The 22634-nt window shown below is 41.0% G+C and overlaps 1 protein-coding gene across 2 annotated transcripts in view; it reads right to left on the reverse strand.

The window, feature by feature from the left end:
- tox2 (TOX high mobility group box family member 2) overlaps nt 1-22634 on the reverse strand; it is a 95470-nt gene that overhangs the window by 5698 nt on the left and 67138 nt on the right. Inside the window, exons 5-7 of one of the 2 annotated variants that reach the window (XM_056437988.1) lie at nt 7006-7272; nt 5668-5898; nt 401-481 (exon numbers count right to left, since the gene is read on the reverse strand). In XM_056437988.1, the coding sequence (XP_056293963.1) occupies nt 401-481; nt 5668-5898; nt 7006-7272 (579 nt within the window). The remainder of the gene's footprint in view (nt 1-400; nt 482-5667; nt 5899-7005; nt 7273-22634) is intronic. The other variant, XM_056437989.1, reaches the window with a different exon arrangement.

Here is a 22634-nt window from a genome sequence, read left to right on the forward strand (position 1 = left end):
CTCTGGGATCAGACCGGAGTAAACTGCAGCGGGGAGAGAACAGTAGGTGTGCGCAAACCTCAGCGAGCACATTAGTGGCCCATCAGGGAAGACAGACACACCAGGAGGACAGCAAATGGTGGGTAATGCTCACTTCTGCTCTTACATGTGCACAATAACGAGCGCGTGCGCACAGACGTGTACTGTTACTTATTTCATTTCTCCACAGGTTGCGAATTGGGTGTGTTTGAAACCTAATTTTGACTGTTCTCCTCTGAGCACACACACACACACACACACACACAAACACCAAGTGGACCCTTTCCTTGGAATAAGAGTGAGAGGAATACTCTTGTCTAATTTATTCCCCTTTATATCGCCGCTGACCCATGTATATCAAAGATGTGACCCCCGCGGTTACCTTGGAAACCAGACTCGCTCTGTAGGCGGCCAGGGCTTTCAGGTACTCCTTCTTCGCAGCCTCTGTTTTCCTCTTGTAGTTCTGCAGGAACAAACACAACAACAACAACAACGATTGATTACAAGGTGACGCCAAAGGCTGAAATGAACCAGTGGTCCAGACCGACTGATGTGGATGAGATTTTGGGAGTCACGGTGTGATTGTGTGAACAGGCAGTGAAGCACTGTGACAAGAAAAACAACAACTCTAAAAAAAAAGGAAGGAGATTTGTCCATCTGCATTTGAATCATTTATTCCTTCAAAACGTTCAGAGTGAAATGCAGAGAAAGTGCGATGACGTGAAAATGACACTGAGACAAAATGAGTTTTATGACACTAAAGGACCGACGAGAAGCTGTTTGTCATTTTGTGTGTCGCTTTCCAGCCTCTTCCTCTATTAAGGCTGTAGCTCATCTCCTAATCAGAGCTGATGTCCCAGCAAATCATTCAGACGAGAAGGGGGGGAAGAAATAAAAGAATTCAAAACATCATTCGTAAAGAGGCAATCTCAAGCCTTCTGAATGAACCTCAAATGATGCGTTAAGACAGGGAATTCAAGTTAATGTCATCGCATGTCACTCACGGGCTCTTTATAGCCGGCGCCGCCGCCGCCTTTTTTTTGGATGCGGGGAAAACAAGTCGCAAAAAAAGTCCACCCTTTAAATCGATGAGGAAGACTCTCAGATCTCAGCTCCTCTCTGGAGCATTTTAATATGAAGGAGAACGTGTGTTTGAATGCAGCGGGTGATTACTGATCCTCAGTGTGAGGCAGTCTGTGGCTCCATGGATGGGGTCATTTCATTCAAAGAGGTGGGGTAGAATAACCATTAAGCATTCATGGGTTGCCAAATGCACAAAGGCTGGCAGCTGCTAACACAACCAGTCGATAAACAAACAGATATACACACACAGAACAACAAACTGGGATGAAGACGGACACAAGCTCTTGCTCAAACGCACGATGTTCATCCTCTCACTCATCCCGATTTACAACATTATTATTTCCCCTCCGTGATATTCATTCAGCTATTTTGGAACAAGATTGCATTATTAGGAAGTCCGAGAATACAAGAATACAACGCAGACTTTTTATAATACAAACAGATAATCTCCATCAAGGAATAAATGAAAGTGTAAAAAATGTTTTTAAAAAGTGACAACCTAGCCCTCAACCCTTTAAATATTGATAGAGCCGTGGCTGCCTCTTTAATGAACCCCAAACTTCTCCCAGCAGCTTTAATTTCAAATCAATTTAACACAGCTAATGATTCGCGCAACGACGGATTCTTTTAAATAAATTACCATGCCTAAGGATGTCTAATTATTCCAAAGTGAGTGGATTCATTAGCAATTGAAGCCGTCAGAGGCTGCAGGTCAGTATGAATTAAAAATAACAAAGCTGCAAGGGGAGAGCATATGCCTCCATCGTAATCCTGACACAGAGGTGTCCCGCCTGAATTAGCCCCTAATTGTACCTTAATGAAATGTTCTTGTTTGATAACCAGTTAATTACAGAAGACAATAACTCCGCACCCTGCTGACACTGAAGGGAGTGATTACCCCGACGACCGAAAAGAAGAGCGACCGGTGAGAGGAGGAAGAGAGGAAGTGGAGGGGAGAGGATTTTTTTTTTTAAAGAAAGAGAACACATTTAAGTGTATGTCAAAGCAAGACAAAGAGGCAGAATAAATAATAGAAAATAGATAAAAATCATCGTTAGATGCTAAAACTCAGCCTCCAGAAGGAGTTTGGGAGTAAAGTATGCAGTTTAAATAAAGTGACAGTGGACTTTTCCTTTTATTTCTGGACTCCAACACAGCAGACTCAATTAAATAGAACTAAGGCATCTCCTTCTACTCAACTTCATTATCATTGTAAAAAAGAAAAAAAGGAAAATGTATCTTAATCCTACATAACAAAAACAAGAAACACATTCTTTTGTGTTTCTGGGGCAGCTTTAACATGTCGTCACCTTGAGGAATAACGCAGCCCAAATAACGCATTGATCTCGCACTATAAAACAAAGACCTCCGGGAATGAAAAAAAAAACGCTGTAAAGGCGTCTGAAAATATATTAATAATAAGGAAACGAAACATGAATAAAAAAATAAAAAGACTTTGTTCACCCAAACTCAAGGGCGACACTGGAGAATACACAAGAATGCTATCAAAGTGTGTGTGTGAGGAATACACTCGGAAGCAAAAGAAAACAACCAAGAATTGCAGAAGGAACACAAATCACAACAATGACACTTCTGATCGTTTCTTCAATAAAATACCGCAATAAAACATGCCGCCTTCACTCCATTTATGTGAATTCTGCTGCATGATGCGTCTGAGAAGTACTATAGGTAATTGGAAACAGCGGCCACGTTGTAGTTAAAACAAAGCTGTGTGTAGGGGAAGGGCTGTTTACATCCTGCTGCTCCTACATGGCTCCACAGGGTCAGACTGACGTTATAGAACACACCTCACCGGCCCTATAGGAGACGTGACGGCCCACGTTGGAAAGAGAATGAAAAGAAAAGGACCAGAGAGTGAACATCGACATGAGATCCTGGCGTGAAGAGGTTTTTATCCTAACTGTATTTCACCCAAACATGACTGGTCAGCAGTTTTCTGATCCTGCGTGCTTTAACATGTTGTTCAAACAGAAAGCACACATTTGTACATCTCCTAATGACTATTAACATGCCGAATTGGTTAAACTCTGTAAATACACGGTTATCAAGTTCATGCGTTGGTTGTTCGGGAATAAGTGACGGTGTTAGTCACGGAGAATAATTAGAGCAATCACAGTGTTATGGCCCAGACAGGGTCCTACATTTCATTCCATAATGACATCATTACCTAACGTTAATTATGTGTCTTTTTCGAGGTGCCACGTTTGATTCATCCCATGAATGCACAAACAAATAAAAGAATTAGTGGTGGAATGGCACAATAAATGGATCTTTTTTTTATTTGTATGGTTTCGTCTCTGTTCCCAGGTAATACTGTGAAGGACAAATGCATTTATGGGGGGGGGGGGGGGGGAGAGAGAGAAAAGAAAGAGAGAGAAAGAGAGAGAGAGATGCATCTACAGTGCAACATCTCGGGTGAAAAAGAATCCAGGACACAAAGGGTTAAGAAGCACAAACAATAACATTTCGGGAGCAGATGTCCTTGAGGCAAAACCAAGGACAAGGCAATTGCTAATCTTGTATTCCCAGCATGATCAAATCACCAGGCAACAGATATAAATAAAAGGACAGGAAATGAGGAATTCACATTCAAGGGTGTCAGCGGCGAAATGAAGATTCATGGTGAAGAGCCCCGGTGAAGGCGGCAAAAATTAACTGCAAATAAAAGGGACAGACGGCCTCCAAAGTCTAGCGTATAAAGTAGGTTTGGTGGGAGAAAAACACACACATGCGAGATGGGGTCTCGTCGCCGGTGGCTGGGGCTGAGGAGAATGGGCTGCACTTTGTCATGGAGACAGGTGCTTTTATTTGACACCCAATACGCTGCACCCTGACTGGATATTCTACAAAATATGAGCCTGCGCATGGTCATCAGACTGTCTCGTTTTCTATTCATTTCACGCCACCATTTGTTACCAAAACCACAGAGACACCGGTTTTCTCTTTCTTTGACTTGACTGTTGGTTTAGAAAGCTAAAATGAAATAGAAAATGTTCCGGATGGAAATGCTCTAAACTGCAGTAAATGTTAATACAGTTCCGTATGCACAGGCCAGGTCATAAAATATAATTGACTCCTGAAAATGTTCGGGGAAATATGTCCACACTGCTGATGGCAACACACTTCTTACAATAGAAGGTTATCACTGCATATTAACCGCTAATTCTGTGTGGAGGGAAATATCGTTTATGCTTCACTATATATAAAGGACTATCAGATTTTAAAGGGAAATCTTAATTTTCTGGTGCTGCATCATCGTTTCTTTTCTTAAATAAATATTATTATGCATTTTCTAGCGTACAAGAACAAATATAGTTGATAATACACTTTTGGCATTGTTAGCTTGATCATAACCATGTTTTCTGGCTCTGATGTATCATGTCACTGTATATGAAGGATGCTCCTATTGTATAAACAATTTACCATGACTGCACTTTCTCTTAAAACTTTCTAACTGGCTACCTGCCAAGCAGCCATATTAACTAGTCAGAAGGACATAATATTGTGACAAGCAATACCAGAGCTGCAAGCCATATTGTTACATCTTTGTAGCTGCATGACAGATACATAGATCAGTTTGCCTTCCAGTGTTACAACAGAGAGACTCACCAAACTGGATGCTCCACAGAGAGAGACTGTGAATTTGCATACCAAAATCAAAAATATTTAACTGGGCTGGTGCATCGGGTTTACACTAAATTTATGCGAGTAACTTACATCTGACTGTCAAAAAGTGTCATTAACAATGGATCACATGATATGTAAAATGTGTTCGTCTTAGCGATGCAGCCACAGAGTGAGCTTGACGTTGTGGTTTTCCTGTTCTGGTTCTGCTTATAGCAAACTCCCTGAAAGAGTGTCATGCATTGAAGCACATTTGACCTAGTGGTCAAGCGGTTGAATTACAACTTCCGGGTCCGTCACGTGAAGCCATGGGGCCAAAAAAGGCCTTTTTTTCTCATAGACTTGGAAAAAACGTCTGTAAATCAGCAGAGATTTTTTTTAAAAGTGAATCAACTTCCCCGGATCAACAATTGAAGCACTCATTTAAATCTAGAAGTTTTAAAAAGCACTATTATCCGAATCCAGAGTTATTTCCTCCGTTGGTGTGAATCAGCCCCAAAATGAAGTTCGAATACAGAGTGGTTTTCGGCTGCAGCAGGATGTTGTTCTCAAAACCCAAAGTTCTCTATGTTCAGATAAAGTTAGCAACTCGCTGGTGAACAGTGGAGCGGCTAAAGAGACAGATATTTCCCTCAGGAGTTGGTAGAAACTAAAATCAGGGAGAAAAGAATTCGCCAGACACCCAACTCCAAACTAATGTTGAGGTTGCTCAATAATTCGATGGACATATTTTCTCCCAAATTCCCAAATTCAACTTTAAATATGATAATAAAGTAATAAAATGTAATGTCAGTGTTGTATTCTGAGTGTTTTTTAAAGATGAGCACACATTGCCAAACCCTTCTTTCATACGTCATACACGCTTGAAGCTCGAGGATCGATTAACAGTCAATTCTCCGTAATCTGAGAATAATAATCTACCTGTTTCTGCTCCTCTCCCAATCCGTCCCACATGGAGGCCACTATCTTGGAGACGTCTCCGAAGGTGGCGTTGGGATTCTGTCCTTTAATGGCGGCCTGGGTGTCTCTGAAGAACAAGGCGTAGGCGGACACGGGCTTTGTCGGCTCATTGGGATCCTTCTTCTTCTTCTTTTTTGGGGGTTTGGGTTTGGGCTTCATCATCTCTGAAGACGGCCGCTTCTCGCCCGTGATCTGGAAGACCATCAGAAGCACACAAAAAACAAAACGACTTATTGACACTGCAGAAACAAGGGCTGCCAAGTGAATACTTGCATCTATGATGAATGCTTCCAGGTAAAGCATGGAGACCTTGTTAAATACACAACTCAAGCTCTCTGTTAGACGGTTAATCAGCGTTTGAATATTGCCTCCATGCTTCACTGGCAATAACATTTTCACACCGACAATGGTTGACAGGTTTTCTTCTGCCTTACTTCGTCAAAAATAACATCTGTTCGTTCAATTTATCAAACCTTTTGAAATCTTTATTTTTCAGTTGTTGAGCGAGTCATAAATTCAGACTTTTCATGCCATGGGGGTGAAAGGAATTTTAAATCGCCTGCTGTATCTGCGCTGGCTTTGATGTGGTCTCAGACTGAACTGGAGAGAGCGAATGGAATTACTTACTTGATAGGAGTGATGGTAATCATTTGTATTCACACACACACAGTGAGAAGCACAGCAGAGATGTATATGCAGGCATATATTTTTTTTCTTTAACTAAAGGATCCTCTTCTTGTTACACTGCATCACTGCAAGCTAGCATTTAAATCCACCCAAGAATCTGAATGTGGCCGATTCAATTATACAGACATTCACATTCCCCTGATGGAAACGAAGCAATTCCACAGAGACATTGGTTGGTGAGCAATTTATGAAAGCAGATTTACATAAATCAAACGAATCTAAACAAGTGTCCCTCTCTTCTCATTTAAACGGATGAGTGATTTAAGTAGTTTTCAAACCAGATTCTATGTAACTCCAATAACCAAATAAGATTTGATTGCCAAAACTCAATCGTGAAGTACATATTTCAAGTCAATTTTCTTTTCAAATGTGACACCACACTCCACCACACCATTAAATACAGAAAGAAAGAAAAACATGGCTTCAGTTCTCCTTCAGTTAAAATGTTGCAACCATGCCAGTTTTCCACCCAGCCCAATAAAAAAGCATTCAGCGCCCCTGAATTCCCATTTAGGCTCAACACGAGCATGCAAACCGTCTCCGAGGAGCGCTGCCAAGCCCTCGCCTCCTACTCCACTACTACAAGCCAGACAAGCGTTGCCACATCAGTACCTTCGAATGAGGATCAGTCTCCTCCTCCTGATTGGAGCTTGAGGGGGAGGGTGTGGCCGATTTACTTCCGGGAGGTGAAGGGGAACCATGAGGCAGTGCACTCCTGCTGACCTGAGGGTTTAGCTGGGTCAGTGCGCTCATGGGGTTGGGGAGTATCGGAGGTGAGCGGTTTATCAGGGGGTGGTTACGGGCGGGGTCATAATGAGAGCCATCTGGGTGCTGGTGATGGTGTTGCTGTTGGTGGTGGTGCAAAGCCATCTCCTGCATCTGGGGTGAGAGAAGAACACCAGCTTTACCATCTTCTCCTCGACTCAAAGTAATAAAAGTGTGCCAATGAGCCCAATATGCAAAGACTTGGAGGAGTGGAAATTACATTTTAAAATTTGAGAAACAATTTATTATTTGGACAAAAGCAAAAGTAAGAACACGATTTTATGTAATGAGGGCATGTCTGTTGGGATAAAAGAAGACAATTGCAACTGTCTTTTCTTAATCCTTGTGTTGCCTTAGGGTCAATTTGACCCGAATCAATATTACACCCTCGTGTCGCCTTAGGATTAATTTGACCCCATTCAATGTTTAATGTCGGTGTTCTTTCGGTAGTCAACAAACAAACATAAAGTGCCTCACACTTAAACTTGGAAAACAATATTAATTCTAATAATTTTCTGGAGGTTTTAATTGCTGGCGTCAAATTGAACCCAAAGGGTAAAATATGTTAGTAAATATAAAGGTAACAGGAGGGTGAAACATTGAATCGGGTCAAAATGACCCTAAGGCGACAGGAGGGTTAAATATTTAATCGGGTCAAAATGACCCTAAGGCGACAGGAGAGTTAAGACAGGAACAGCCACTATTTTTCAACTTGCAGGTTTTGTGGCCAATTTTATCTTTTGCTTTTTGGTACCACTGACCTTTATACCTGCGATCACATTTGAATATTGGGAGCAAGGTGGTTAATAAGCTAAATATCCCTCGAATAAACGAATAACATGAAATCTTTCAGGCTGTTTTCGTTCACTGTCACAGCCAGAAAATCTACATTTTCAGTGAGCTGGAGGTGAATGGAATCTGCTGAGAGCGGCAGTCAGTGGGGCTCGATGGATGGAGACAAGCAAATGCTCTCCGTCAAGCAAATGTGAGCCAAATATACCCTTTTTAAAGATGAGTTTTTTTAAAGCAAAACATATTTTAAAATCATTGTCGAAGAAGGGACAGCTATTGGGAGCAGCTACTGTAAGCGGTATTTTTTTATTATCTTTCATAGATCACATAATAGCTTGTAGAGCTGAAGCCATAGAGAGAGACCCCTCAGCTATACAGTGTTTTAATTCCTTTAATTTCTTTCTTACTAAGAAGTCCACAGAAGATGCTCACTGCACACTACCTGCCTAACACCAGACCGTTGCCAGTTAGCGACTAGCTGGTGAACATAATGAATCATTTATCAGCTAAAGAGCCAGACACTTTAATCAGGAGTCGATGGAAACCAAAAAACAAGTTAGAATGAGAGTAAATATGAGATTTAAATTCCAGAGATAGGACTCTAAATGAATGATAATATTGTTGAAAGATGTGGAAGATGAGCAACTGTTTGCGAACAAGCTCATTATTTAAGATGACAATATGTTAGTATTGTGTTCTGATGTAGAAGTAGCCAAAACACTCAGTTATTGCACGTTTTTCAATGAAAACCTCGACCTAACAATCTAATAAAGACGTTTTTTCCACCATTCGATACAAATCAACGTTTTCCACACCTACAAGTTGGAATGGTACCTCAAGCCAAATGTTCAACGCTCAGACATGTAACTCACAGGTCCAGTAGCACTTAACTCAAGAGACCTCCCTATAACAATCAAAGGTAAAATAGTTAATTTCTATCGAGTTATATTTACATTTCGGCAATCTATAGGAAGTTCCATAAGTGCAGGCCCACCAGGGTCCTTAAGACACAATCACATGGTTGGTGTTTGGTGCAAGACTTCAGCTCCTGCTTCTGAAAATGAAGTAGTAAGAAGTCAGAAATCTAATTACCTTGCTCCGCAATCATTGCACAATGGCATTGATAAAAACCGTATCAACTCCCTGCAGATTTATTATGCTCACTGTGTGCTATGAAAGAGAACAATATCACTTCCTGCCATGTTTAACAACACCTTTTTCAACACTTGGGGCCCTAAAATTGAAAGATAAATGGTGCTCGCCGCTGGAGAATGACCCCCACATGGAGAGCATCCTTCAGAGTGATTACAGAATCAGACTCTCACAAAGTTCTGCTCTTAGCCATCTTAAAAGATCTTCTGTAATAACGACATACAAATCTTTTCTTCAAGATTCACGAGGACAGAACATGAGCACGCACCAAAGGAGGCTTTTAATGTAGGCATGAATGGGAATATTTGGCAATTTACAGATCAGAAAGTGATGAACTAGCATTTGTTAGCTCTTTGAAATATTTACGAGTTAAATAATACATTACAAATTAGCGAAGTGCTAAAAAGATCAAATTGAAAAGTCCCGAGCATATGAGGTCCTGATAAACACGAGTAGAGGTTCAAAGATGAAGGCTCGGCTCTCTAATCATAATTGGTCCCAGTAGATTGCTAGAATACAAATGCACAACAAAGTAATGTTGTACGAGGCTCTGGCCTGCTTTGAAAACTCATAATATTCACGCGACATTAGATTCTGTGTTTGCCTCAGCAGCTGCACACAAAAGCCAGCCATGAACAAAGACATTCCTTTTGCATTTCAAATAACCAAGCTCTATAACCTCCCCCATCCATGGCAATCTCCAGCTTCCAATCATAATTCACAACACCATCACTACACTTCTTAAAACATGAGGAAACAGCTTCAGCAAAAATAAGTAGTGAGACAGGCAGGGGGAGAAAAGAGGAAGAAAGGGGAAAGCGAAGGAAATAGAAATCCATTAATTTTCCATTTGCCATGGACTTGCTCTTTAAGGGTCCTCACAAACCAAGAAGCATTGAAAAACCAATTAATCAAACATGAATGGCCTATCAAAGCTATGGCAGACACATTTCCATAGCAACAGCCTCCAGGCAAAATTGTCACCCTTTAATCTGAGCCACACCATGTTTAATATAAACAAGAAGGAGACATGCAGAGGGTTCACCGGGGGAAGGCACCGTGGCATTGTGGGTGTCAGCCTCGTAAGAGTAGAAACAGGAAAGATCAGATGTACAGAAATAAATTTAAAAATTCCCATTTTAGCTGATTGATTTGTGACACCGTATTTTTTACTGTATTTTTGATGTTACATACCAATTCACCTTATTCTTGTGGAAGAAGCGAGTCAAATGACATTCATTTTCAGCAACAAAAAAAAGAATAATTCACTGTATTTTTTTGATTTTATTTTGAATCCAGCACACTTTCATCTGCCATAACATTGACTCAATTTCCATTAGAGCTGAGGGCTCTGTCCGAACTAATGGAGCAGCAAGTCACCAGAAAACACAGATACAGATGTAGTATTGCACATCAGGGAAAGTCTAATGAAACGGAGACTACGGCTACTGTAAAAAACAAAGACACATCAATGTAATCACAGAGACACTTCTAAGTATGAACGTGCATGCAACCTTTTTACAGTTACTAAAAGCAGCTTGACACCTAAAGGACCAGTCCTCATTACTCACAACATTCCCGCTGTGATAATGCGCTCACATGCTCTCATGTCACCTTTTCTTAAATTGTCTCTGGGTGTTTTTAGTTGGTGCTTTCACCTGTGTGAGACGGAAAGAGCAAGAAGTTATCGCATAGCGCCATCAAGCCTGAGCTAAATAAAGCCAGCAGCAGACGGCTGTTCAAATATTATGAAAGAGTCTGACAAAGGTTGCCGGTTGCCATAGGTACTGTATGCTAATTCCTAATGGTATCATCCAAATGGAAGGAGGGGGGGGGGTGCACGGTGAGTAACAGGATGTGGATGGTCACTACACACTCTGCTTTTAGTATTTAACACATATAGCCTTCTCATGGACATCCTATAATACCAATTTCTTTCCTGGATGTGTGACGAAGCGTGACAATTATGTCATGATGTAATGTTGTTTTTTGAGTGATCGATGGTTGTAGTTTGAGAAAGATAGCAAGTAGACTTATTCAATAATGAAGGAGCTAACTCCTTGAATACTCTGCTCATCGTCGCTCAGGCTTTTTCTGAACTGCTGTATTTTTGTGATACAGTTATGAACCAGGAGCTGCCAACGTGAGCGCTGCAGTGCCCTAAATCTATATTAATCTATATTTAGATCACTTATAAAGTTGGATTCTAAGTTCTCTCGGGTATTGTAGCTGTGCTTAACCCCCAGCAATTTAGCTGTGTTGTTGTACGGCCCCAGGAGATCTTAGTCTCTCATAAGTGGAGAGAAGGAAAAAGGGGGGGGGGGGGGGGGGGAGGAGATGATGTGCTGGAAGAGAGAGAGAGGCCAAAAGACACAACAGAGGAAAAACACACACACGAAAAACACGACTTTAGGACTCAAATCCATCACCAAAGTTAGCAAGAGGACAGTTAAATATTGCTTTTTGGTGCCGAGCAGCCAGGCAGACCTAAACTGTGATGTAAAGCCAGGAAACTCGGTGCGAGCGCGCTCCTCCGCCATGGCTACGCCTGTCGTGTTTGTATTCACATCTTGTACATCATAGTCAAATGGGAGTCAAATAACAAAGGCTTTCCAATTACGTGTAGCACATTGTGTGCGAGATGGAATATCACAAAGCCATTGTTCTCCTGCTACTGCTGACCCTACCTTTGAAATGGTTTCACGGCCGCTCCGATTGCCTGCACCATTTGATTTAGCTAAGGGGATTTGACCACCGGCACAGAGATGAGAAAAGGGGAGAGGAGAGCTTCATACAGCTCCAAGGAGAAAGAGGAGACTGAAGCAGCTAACCTTGCTCCGTCCTTATGATAATTATACCAGAGTGGCATCTGTTTCGTCATTTAAATTAGCAGGGTGATTGCTACGCGAGGTTTTAATGCCCGAGCATCATAATAAACCAGTCTCTTGATGCGATAGAATCAATGAATGTCGCGCTTTAACTTTTTTTATCATCGTCTAAAAAAAAAAACGAGTCAATGAATCTTCTGCGTGTCAGTTTTTAATTAAGTGCAGGGTCTATTCACTCTGAAATGTAAAGGAAAGGTGAAATACGTTTGCTCATGATTTAGCTTTCTTTTTTTTTAACGTATTTAAAATGTGTTTGTATTTTGATTTTAACCCTTGTGTTGCCTTAGGGTCATTTTGACCCAAATCAATATTACACCCTCCCCCCGCCTTTGGGTCATTTTGACCCGATTCAATGTTTCACCCTCCTGTTACCTTTATATTTACTAACATATTTTACCCTTTGGGTTCAATTTGACGCCAGCAATTAAAACCTCCAGAAAATTATTAGAATTAATATTGTTTTCCAAGTTTAAGTGTGAGGCACTTTATGTTTGTTTGTTGACTACCGAAAGAACACCGACATTAAACATTGAATGGGGTCAAATTAATCCTAAGGCGGGGGGAGGGTGTAATATTGATTCGGGTCAAAATGACCCTAAGGCAACACAAGGGTTAAAAGAGACATCACCTGCTCGGTCTGCTTTAATCACACACTCGGGCCGCCTCGGTCCCCGTTTGAATACGCGGCGATCAACGCTCCCCGAGAGTCCCGAGACGTCCCTCTCCCCGCTGCCTGCTTGACTGGAGCCATCTTGTTGAGAGTGATGGCTCACTCACACAGGTTCACGGGCTGCTATTGTAAAATCACCCAGCGTTTAATTGAAACAAATGACTATAATAATAGAACATTATCCCTGCAGGCACCCAGCCGTGACAGCTTTAATTAGAGGCGCGTTCGAGACTGATCCTTCAAAAGCACAGCCGCCGCGCAACACGGTGGTAAACACGCCTTGAGGTGGGGAGCCAACCCCGGGCCTCAAAGCTACTTCTCATTGACCCCGAGGGCAAAGCACTAACAACTCTGTTCCTCAAAGAGCCTTCGAGCCTCCACACCTCCCTCGCTCTCTTTCTGTCTCTTCTTCTCTCTCCCTTCATCCATGTCTTCAGTTTATCAAGCTTATATATACCCAGGAGGGTCATTTACACAAGCTGAGGAGAATTAATAAGAGAGTGGATTTATGAATCATACGCTACTTAAGTCTGAAAGCAAAGGCAGAAAAGAAAGAAAAAAACGCTCCTTCTGCCTTCTCGTGACATCAGACAGACGCTAAGTAAGGAGAGATGATGGGCTGCGGATGCCGGGAGGTTTAAAATGAAGAAACACTAGTGTTTTAAGAATGTGTTGAAGCTTAATTGAACGTATTTTTTAAATGACTACTTGTAAAGTATGATTCAATAAGAGAAGGAGACTTTCAGTCAGCTGTAATATGATGCTGTGATCCAGGTGTATTAGCAGCCAACTGCATTTAGCGGCACGCTATTAAAACCTCATTTTGTTTAACAGCTTGGCAGTGGCTCCATGTTGGCAAAACAAGACACGATAAGGTCACTCTCAATCCTTCCAATTACACGCCAGTCAGGAGGAAAAATTTGAAAAACTTGCTCTTGCACCTCTGAACTGTGATGAAGTTATTCATCTGGCACAAACGAACCGCGCAAGAAAATAATTACGAGTTTTCGACACACAAACTTGAAAAGAGAAAGAAAAACGCGAGCGCGTCGGAGTGGAATGCGATTAAATATATACGAAAGCCAAACGGAGTCTGCGCCAACGCGTTTGATATTGTCATGAAATACGAGAGTTACTTTTTTAAAAGTTGTGCCAAAAAAGCTCAAGTAAAAAAATAAAAACAGAAGTAGGGTAAAAAGGTCAACTTTTATAACGTTGCATACAACATGTGTTGGTATTTTATTTCCCGATGAGTGGAAATAACTTAATGCTCGTGGCTGTTAATATCATTATTATTAATGACTAAATCTAAAAGTATTGCTGGAGGCGTTTGCACAAAGAGATTGACTGTTGGTTTGAAAGCTACTGCACCACCCTGAACGCCTCTCAGAGTGACTCTGTGGCAGCAACAAGGCAGTGGTGGATTTGCAGATAGTAATGTCAGGATATCCCCCTCGGCGCCATCCTCCATGTTCCTCATTACCGCTAATGTCAGAACCTCCTTTGCTTTTATTTTCTCTCCCCCTCCCCAGTTCTCTCACTTGTTCCTCAGTCTTTATTCTCTCTCCCTCTACCTTGTTCTCTCTCTCACTGTCTCTTTCTCCCGCGGCCCCGCTCCCCTCTCAGCCCGGGCGTGTCTCCGAGCTCACCTCACAAAGCTCGGCGTCAGAGAATCAGAGGCTTGCCTGACATGACATGTAGGAGACGGTTGTGAGGAGCGGTAGGGACACACACTCTTGACAGCAGACGGCACGGCTCCTCTGCTGCCACTAATGAGACTCCTGGCTGCCGAGTCAAAGAGTGTGTGTGTGTGTGTGTGCGTGCGTGTAGGTTTGAATGTAGGTGTGTGTGTGTGTGCCAGCCTGTGCTCGCACAACAACAAAAACATGAATGTAGATGCAGAAATAATGAATACAAAAACAAGAAAGAGCACACACATGAAAAGTGGGAGCGTACAGTACTGCAAGCCGCAGGTCACGGGGAGGTGATTTCTATGTGTGAAATCTCTCTGTGAGAAGGTTTCACACATTTCTGACAGACGCTCTCTCCTCTGTATTCTCCTGCTTTGGACGAGGCAGCGGATTACCAAAACAAATGAACTCATTGCTATTCGGCACTGTACGTGTAATCACACATGTTCACTGCTGTACGGTCTATGCATGAGGCTTACTGCTTTTGTTTTGACATATTTTCCCCTCAAAAAAAAAAGAATCCCTATAAACAATCAGATTAAATGTCCCAATCTAAATGTTGGACTTCATACTGTAAGACCACACGGATCACTACATCTTGTGGTGAGGGGACGTTGTTGTTTTTACTCCAAAGAGCTCAGAAAATAGAAATAATACAGAATTGAGCCACTTCGTTAGTGAAAACAAGTGATACAAAATATTGCTATTGTATTTTTTTGTATTTTAAAACTGATTTTTGTATTAGTATCATGATCTTGTCAATGTTCATCTGACTCATTTAGTGTCTTCAGTGAGATCTTCTGCCCTGCTTTTCTTTCTACTCCGATATCAAACGTAAACCGTGACATTTATCTCATCATTTCTAGAAACATTTCTTCCATCGCACCATCGAGACTGGACGCTACCCATTAAATGTGCCCGTAGCGGCCGCCTCTCCGCTGGAGGACAGTAACGCAGCACATTCATGCGTTACATGAAGACACAAAGTGTTGTCATCAGCCCAGCTCGAGCCACTCTTGGGGCACATTAGCAGACAGAGTGGCAGTGTTGTGCTGAACTGGTGGCTGGTGGCACAGCAGGGGAGACGTCCCTGAGTGAGATGACATGGGACGGCTCTCCGCCGCCGCCGCCACGGCACAATATTCCTGGTGGTGAAAGCAGAATGAGCTGATGGATGCTTGAGATAGGCCACAGTGCAATATGGACACGATCTCATGGCATGATAAATCTCAGCAGGGGCCCGTGGCTAAGTGTAATATGAAATCCCTTATCTATGTATCAGCTTCATAACACCGGCTATCTCCTGCAGCTGAACCTGCCTTTGTTTCTTTAGCTCCTGTTCTTTGCTTGAATGCCGCTGTTGATCACATCTACAGTATGGATGAGGACGGCGGCAACAACATGTGTGTGATAACGCATCTTTTCCTCAGTTGTTTTTTAAATACGATGTGATGAATTATCTAAATTGAAAATTGTCACCATGGAGATCCTAATCCATTACCTGAGATCACGCTGATAGGCAGTGTTAATAAAAGGGATTTTGCATAGCACTGGCCTGTGTTTGTACAAAATACGGTTAAATTGTACAACATAATGAATCTCATATACTGATCCTTTTAAAGTTTGCTTTGTGTGTTATTTAACACCATCCCTGTAGAATTTCTGATTACAAATAAAGAAATTAAGTCCACACTTTATCCTGTGATTAGCTTAATCCGATAGGTTAATTGGCTTTATCAGCCTGGAGAAAATAGATGAGCTGCCGTTGCAATAAAACCGCCTCAAAAAGATGAAATTGGAAAATAACCTATATTTCTTTAAAGATATTTCTTAATATAAAACTACAGTTTCATATCACATTGCCAGAAAAATAAGGCACTTTCTCCCAGGAGATGAGAAAAGAATTGAATTTTTCCTTATCGGTCATCTGTTTTTCCACAGAATGCTATTACTTGCTGCCTGCCGTTGCTAAGCAACAGGAAATATTAATAGGACCTTTTATTAGCTAGGCTTTACCAGTGGAGTACTAAAATGAGGAAGTGGAAAACATGAATGTGTTACATAAATCTCTAAACCTTTTAGGGTTTGCACAAGTCTCTGTTTGTCCAGTGATTTATGGCTGTGATTGTTCATTTATGGGAGAGGGAGGTGTGAAATGCCAAATGGAACATTAGCCTAAGGGACAATTTCAAAATAAATAATCACAAAAAAGTGGAGAAAGAAAAAGAGGGAAACAGTTTAAAGAACAGCTTTCTTTTTTACCCCGCGGCAGATTTCAAGAGGCCGTCAGTGCTATTTGTGTTCCGCAGAGGGCAATGATCATTTAAAATCATCTATGCCTGAATCAACATTGGAATAACTAATACAAGTCCCAGTCCATCACTGGGCTTGTTGAACTGTGGTGGAAAGCGGCAGACGTTCAATCATTTTCTGCAGAAGCTCTAATCCCTTTAAAAAATGACTGAAAATGAAGGTCTTTCAAAGGAGAAAGAGGTTTTCTTCATCTGAATGAAAAGTATAGAATGCAAAGCCTTAAAGAGCAGGAAGTTGTCTTACCTTTTCCATTAAAGTCCATATTGGAAAAGTCTAAACTCATTTAATTACAGTAGTTCTGTAAAGTCAAGGTGACGGACAAATCGTTCTTTTCCAGACTTTGAATTAGCAGACCAAGATTTTCTCTATAAATGCATCACCTCATCTCTAATCCACTTTTTTTTTCTTCCTGTTTCATGTTTATACAAAAACCAGCAGGTGTACAGTATGCGATAATACGTTTGGTGAGACCTTCCATCAGAGAGAGAACACATTAAAAAACACCTCTGCTCTCTTATCATTAATTCATCCCAGCTTGTCTGTGACAAGTTCAGTTGACATTGCAGCTCATATTTCATTCACGCAGTCTTGGAGAGCGAGCACCTGCCAGAAGCATTTAATGCCTCGCGAGTAAAAAAGAATTGAAAGAAAAGAAAACACAGGCATCCACCCAACTTAACATGACAATCAGGGTAGGATTTACACTTGATAATTAACCTCACAACTGGCGATAAGGAGCATGGGAGGACATTCTTACATTTGGATGTGGGTAACAAAAGAAATTAAGAATATGAATTTGACTATGAATACATCAGGCGGACCACCCTCATTTCAAATGAACTGACCCTCATTTAGGCGGATTCACATCCTGCGTTCTGGGAAATAACAAATGAGATAATACCTGGGACTTTGATGGATATAGCTCCTGCTGCATATAGCTCTTTCTGCTAATACATAGCAGTTAAACACAACATCCTCTGGCTGATTATGCATTCATCATCTGTTACATATTCAAAACATCACACTCGAGCCAGTTTGATGATGGCTAATATTGCATGCATCATTGAGGAACATGAAAAAACCTTAATCAAAGATAATATATTCCAGTCGCTGGCATGCATGTCATTCAAATTTAAGGGCGCATTTTAAATGGACCATAATTGAATGTGGAGCCTTTCTGTTCAAATAGATTGCAGATGTTGTCAGAGCACAGGTGTGAATCTCAAACATATCAAGCCAATGATAAAATAGTTTTGCTTTCGGCAAGTTTTTGTGTAAATAAAGAAATATTAGACAACAACAAGAGTACTTCACTTGTGAGTCCAGACATTATTCCCTAGCAGCAGCAGCAGCAGCAGCAGAGATGTGTATCTTTCTGGGCTGTATTGATAAGATCAATGCAACCTGAGCATGGCTATTAAATGTCTAATGTGTTTTGGAACTTGTAGATGGTATGACAGTGGGGGCATTAACAGAGAGGGAGGCCCTGCCAAGTGCATCAGAGCATCAGAGAAAAGAGCTCTCTGAAAGATATCAGGTTTGGCCAGGAGGGGCTTCAGACACAATAAGCACCAGAAAAAAAGAAAAAGTATGAATTGAAAATGGCCTCTTTATACAATTACGTACAGTTAATTATATCTTTCTGGTTTGGAGAGTCAGCAGAAGAAAAAAAAGAAAAAAACCTAACAAAAATCCCCACCTGCTTGGACGGGACAGTTAGCTTCTCTCAACTCCTGATATTATTGCTTAAAACTTCAATGTTGTCTATAATGTGATATTCAGAGCATTAAATGATGGTTAAAGTAGAGAACGCGAACCTGACCCCGAGTGGGTTAGCGTAGCACTCACCCCCGGTTCCCCCTCAGGTAAACACTGTTAGCTCTGTCAGCACTGTTAGCGATGTTAGCTGCGTTAGCTTAGAGATGCAGACTCAACTGTCGCCTTGTTTCATGTTACATGAGTCATGTGGAAGCAGAAAATATGCTGCGAATTTTGTATCGAGCTAAACAATCAGATTGGCAACATATTACAGTTTTATTATGTTGGCAAAAAACAAACCCAACAATGTTTTCGGCTGAAAGGCGGGTCGATAAATCTGCAAAATATTTTGACATCTTGTTGATTCATTGTTGGGTTTATTTACAATGTTAGAAATTAGTGGAAAATGGCAAAAGCAAGTTCCTAAAAACCCAAGTTGATATCACTTAATTGTTTAAAAAAAAAAGTTTTATAAATATGTTGGCCTATCGCTCGATTCAGATCTCCATTGTTGTTTTCCTATTAAAAACAAACTGGCAAATATGTTCCTTCATTACAGTGCCCATGTAGGCTCATGCCCACAATCCCCATCCTGCTACTGTAAATACTCTTTTACTAACCAAATGTGTATTAATCTGCAGCTAAAAATGAACCTCAACATTTTGAGATGAAGTTTGCATTCATTCACTCCACTTGTTTCATAAAATCCTTCATCAAGAGTTTTACGCATGGAACCAAGCAGCCAATTATGAGATGAATAATGACCATAAAACAATTTATTCTGAGCAAAAGAGTACACGGCTGTGTACGCTATTATTTTAAGACTGAAGGAACAACTCATCAAATAAACCCCTGCGAGCAGCAATCGCGGAAATTCTCTGGAAACTCCCCAAACAAACTTTAAACTAACCTTTTCAATCTAAAATGAAGATAGATTTACCAACCGCATGACCTATTTCTCACCTCAAATGTCAAAAGGCCCCTTTTTGAAATCCGGTAACGGACCATGCAGCAAGTCTTTTAATATTCTCTCGATTTCAGTTTGCATGTGAGTGAAAATCTTGATGCTGGTCATTGGTCTGGAGGATCCACACCCACAATCCACTGCTGTATCCACCGAGAGATCTAAATCTGAACACTGTTAAGTCTCACAGTTCGCCAACAGCCCCCGTACCATGATCAACTGCTGTAATACGGCTCTACTCCACTTGTTATATAATCGCCCTATTTATTCTATGTTCGTATGTTGCACCTGCAATGGAGTACTTCTAAACTTGAATCACATAGGCACGTGTTTAGAAACCAGAAGCTGTGAACCTTTTGTTGAGATAGAATAACCTTATTTCACTCAACTGAATTATCTCTAAAATATCTAATAATGAAATCCAGGAGGGACGGAAAACTGGAGGTATATGCTCATTTTGAATAAGAGTTACCTCTTTCCTCTTTGCAATTTCTTGCTTTCCTACCCACAATGCCACCTTCCCCCCTCCCCCCCACCCCCTCCATTCTCACCCCGCCTCTCTTCATCCAACTCTATTGCACTCTTTTCATTGCCCAGCTCACGTATTGAATCTGCCTGATGAAAACAGATCTCACTGCAGCACCACAATAGAATGGCTGATGCAGGAAAGATGAACCCTAATGGATTATTTTTTTTCAATGTGTCTCAAGATTGAATATAAGGCCTGACCTCCAGATGTAGTGGATCCATTTCAACAGCAGAGATATTGTTTATAGTGAGGACACAGAAACACACAGACCCACTTGGAAGAAAGAAAAACAGTGTCAACAGCAGCATAAATAATCCCTTTCTATCGACATGTGCATGTATTTTTTAGCACACGGAACTGTCTGAAATTGGAATTAACCCTCGTTATTTATCTATCTATGTCAAGTGAAATATTCATTATGATAGAATCTCATGTTTGAACTGCAGAGTTTGCTTAATTACTCTGCTCAACAGACTGTGTCAAGGTGAGGCACCGATTTAATAGACACTCCATTTTCAGCACAAATGAACCTCTGCTACGGTTGGGTAGATTCCAGGCAGCCTATTTGACTTAGAAATGTCAGAGTTTGCTTTATATGCTGCTTTTTGCAATGAAGTTGAAGCAGAGCCCTGAAAAGGTCTTCTATGTGTTCAAGGAACCTCCCTCGGAGCCACTTAGAAATATCAAGGTTTGGGAGGTTATAACATCTGTTTTAATATCACTGATCATCTGGTTAAAAGCTGAAATTCCTCTTTGGCTTTTTCTTGATCTATGGACTTTTAAATTACTCTGAAGGCAAATCTAATTTGGACGAAATATCACATTGAAAAAAATGTGTCACACTCATTTTTGTGTGTTCACTCATCAAAACGTAATCAACCTGCCTGGATGTCAGAGGATACAATGTTTACCAGCGTTAGTAGTGTATGTGTTTTGGTGACATGTTCATCGCGTGCCATTTCAAACATTTATAATTACATTTTTTATCACACAACCTGAAATAGTCCATGTATTAAAACCACAGTGTGGCCCTCTGTAGCAGAAACAAATATCCGGACTGCTGAGCGAAACACAGGCCAATCAACCACTGTCTCCACAGTAAAGGTCATGACCAAAATGTGAAATGAATATGAAGATAAATGACACGTAAATCCAATAGCTAGGGGAGATATTGAAACATTATATATAATACATAGTATGTTTATATTATAGAGCAAAACCAAACCATATTTTGTCTGTATGCTGACTCCTGTTTAATAGTATCTCTTCTGTTTATGGTGAACATTAGAATAAATCATGCTGATGCATTATTTATTTTCTTACTGTTAATAAAAATTTATTTTCCTTTCATTAACACAAACTCATTTCATCTCCTTTCTGAGGACAAAAGAACCACATATAATCTATTATAATAAAGAAAGGTACGGACGTCGATTCTTTTTATATCTCAGTCAATATCGAGGAGGCTATGCAAGTATTATATTCTGGTCTTCAAGCACTTAACACTTTTAATATGTTAGTATCGTTGACCATATGTGCTCTTTCCTTTCCAGGAAATGTTCTTAATCAATCAATAACAAAAGCATTCACATCTGTCCATTGCGAGAAGGTTCCCTCAGTACCTTTTCACAATGGCCAGATTTAGGGCCAACAGTAATCACTGTCGTCAGGTCAGCTGTGTCTCGTTAGGCACCTGGTGGAGCAATCAATTAGTTGATTTATTTCGAAAGTTAATCACCTCGACATGCCATAAAATATACCCATGGTTATATTTTCCAATTGTGATTTTCCCTTTTTCTTACAGGGATTATTGTGGTCGCTGGCAATCTGGGCTGAAGAGGAACGGAAGGACCCAGTAGTCTTTTACTCTTTTGTTTGACCAGACATTGTTGGCTAGTTAAGGGTGGGGGGAGCATGAACTTCACCTTGGGGTGGGGGTGAGGGGGGAGTGTATTAACAGTTGTTCAGCTTTAAATATTCAAATGTCTTGCTTCCAGTGGGAACTACCCTCGTGGTTTACCTAATCGCATGCAGCGGCTCGGTCCAATTAGGGTGGGGCCAGGAGGGGTGTTTAAAGCCACTTATAGGCATCGTCTGTGGGAGAGTCTTTATTAGTAGCAGCTTGCTGTGAGGCTGCTGTTAGGTCATGGAATTTATTTGCTAATTTACCCTGAACTTTTCGTTGTTTTTGCCCGTTTCGTTGTGACATTTGGTTTAAAAAAAGCACCGCCTTTTTAGTCCTCTACCACTCCCACTCACCACATACAGCCACACTAAAATCCCTCATTTAGCATTATCAGCAATGCTACATCAATATGACAACAAAGAAAGACGCAAACCACAACATCAATGTTATTCAGTGCATCTCTAATACAATATTTACGTTTTAGTCACTGAATAGCAGGATCCAAAAAAAAGACATTACTTTGAACTAATGTGCTCATCTCTTGCCACGTGGAGCCGTATGTATACTATAGGAGAGACATTTACTTACTGCAGCCTATACATTATGTTTCATGCATACGCTTTACATAATATCATTTATTGTGATAGAAACCTGCTCTATTTCCTGCAGTTTCTATGAATGCAATTACGGTTAGGAGATGCTAATTTGTGGAGGAGTAGTTCTGTGGGGAGCTGAGGGAGTAATCAGTGCGCATTCATGTTTGAAGGCTTGACAGATTGACCGATGCATGCTGTCGAGGTAGATATGATGCTG

The sequence above is a fragment of the Pseudoliparis swirei genome, chromosome 18, assembly GCF_029220125.1.
Source record: "Pseudoliparis swirei isolate HS2019 ecotype Mariana Trench chromosome 18, NWPU_hadal_v1, whole genome shotgun sequence".
Lineage (NCBI taxonomy): Eukaryota > Metazoa > Chordata > Actinopteri > Perciformes > Liparidae > Pseudoliparis > Pseudoliparis swirei.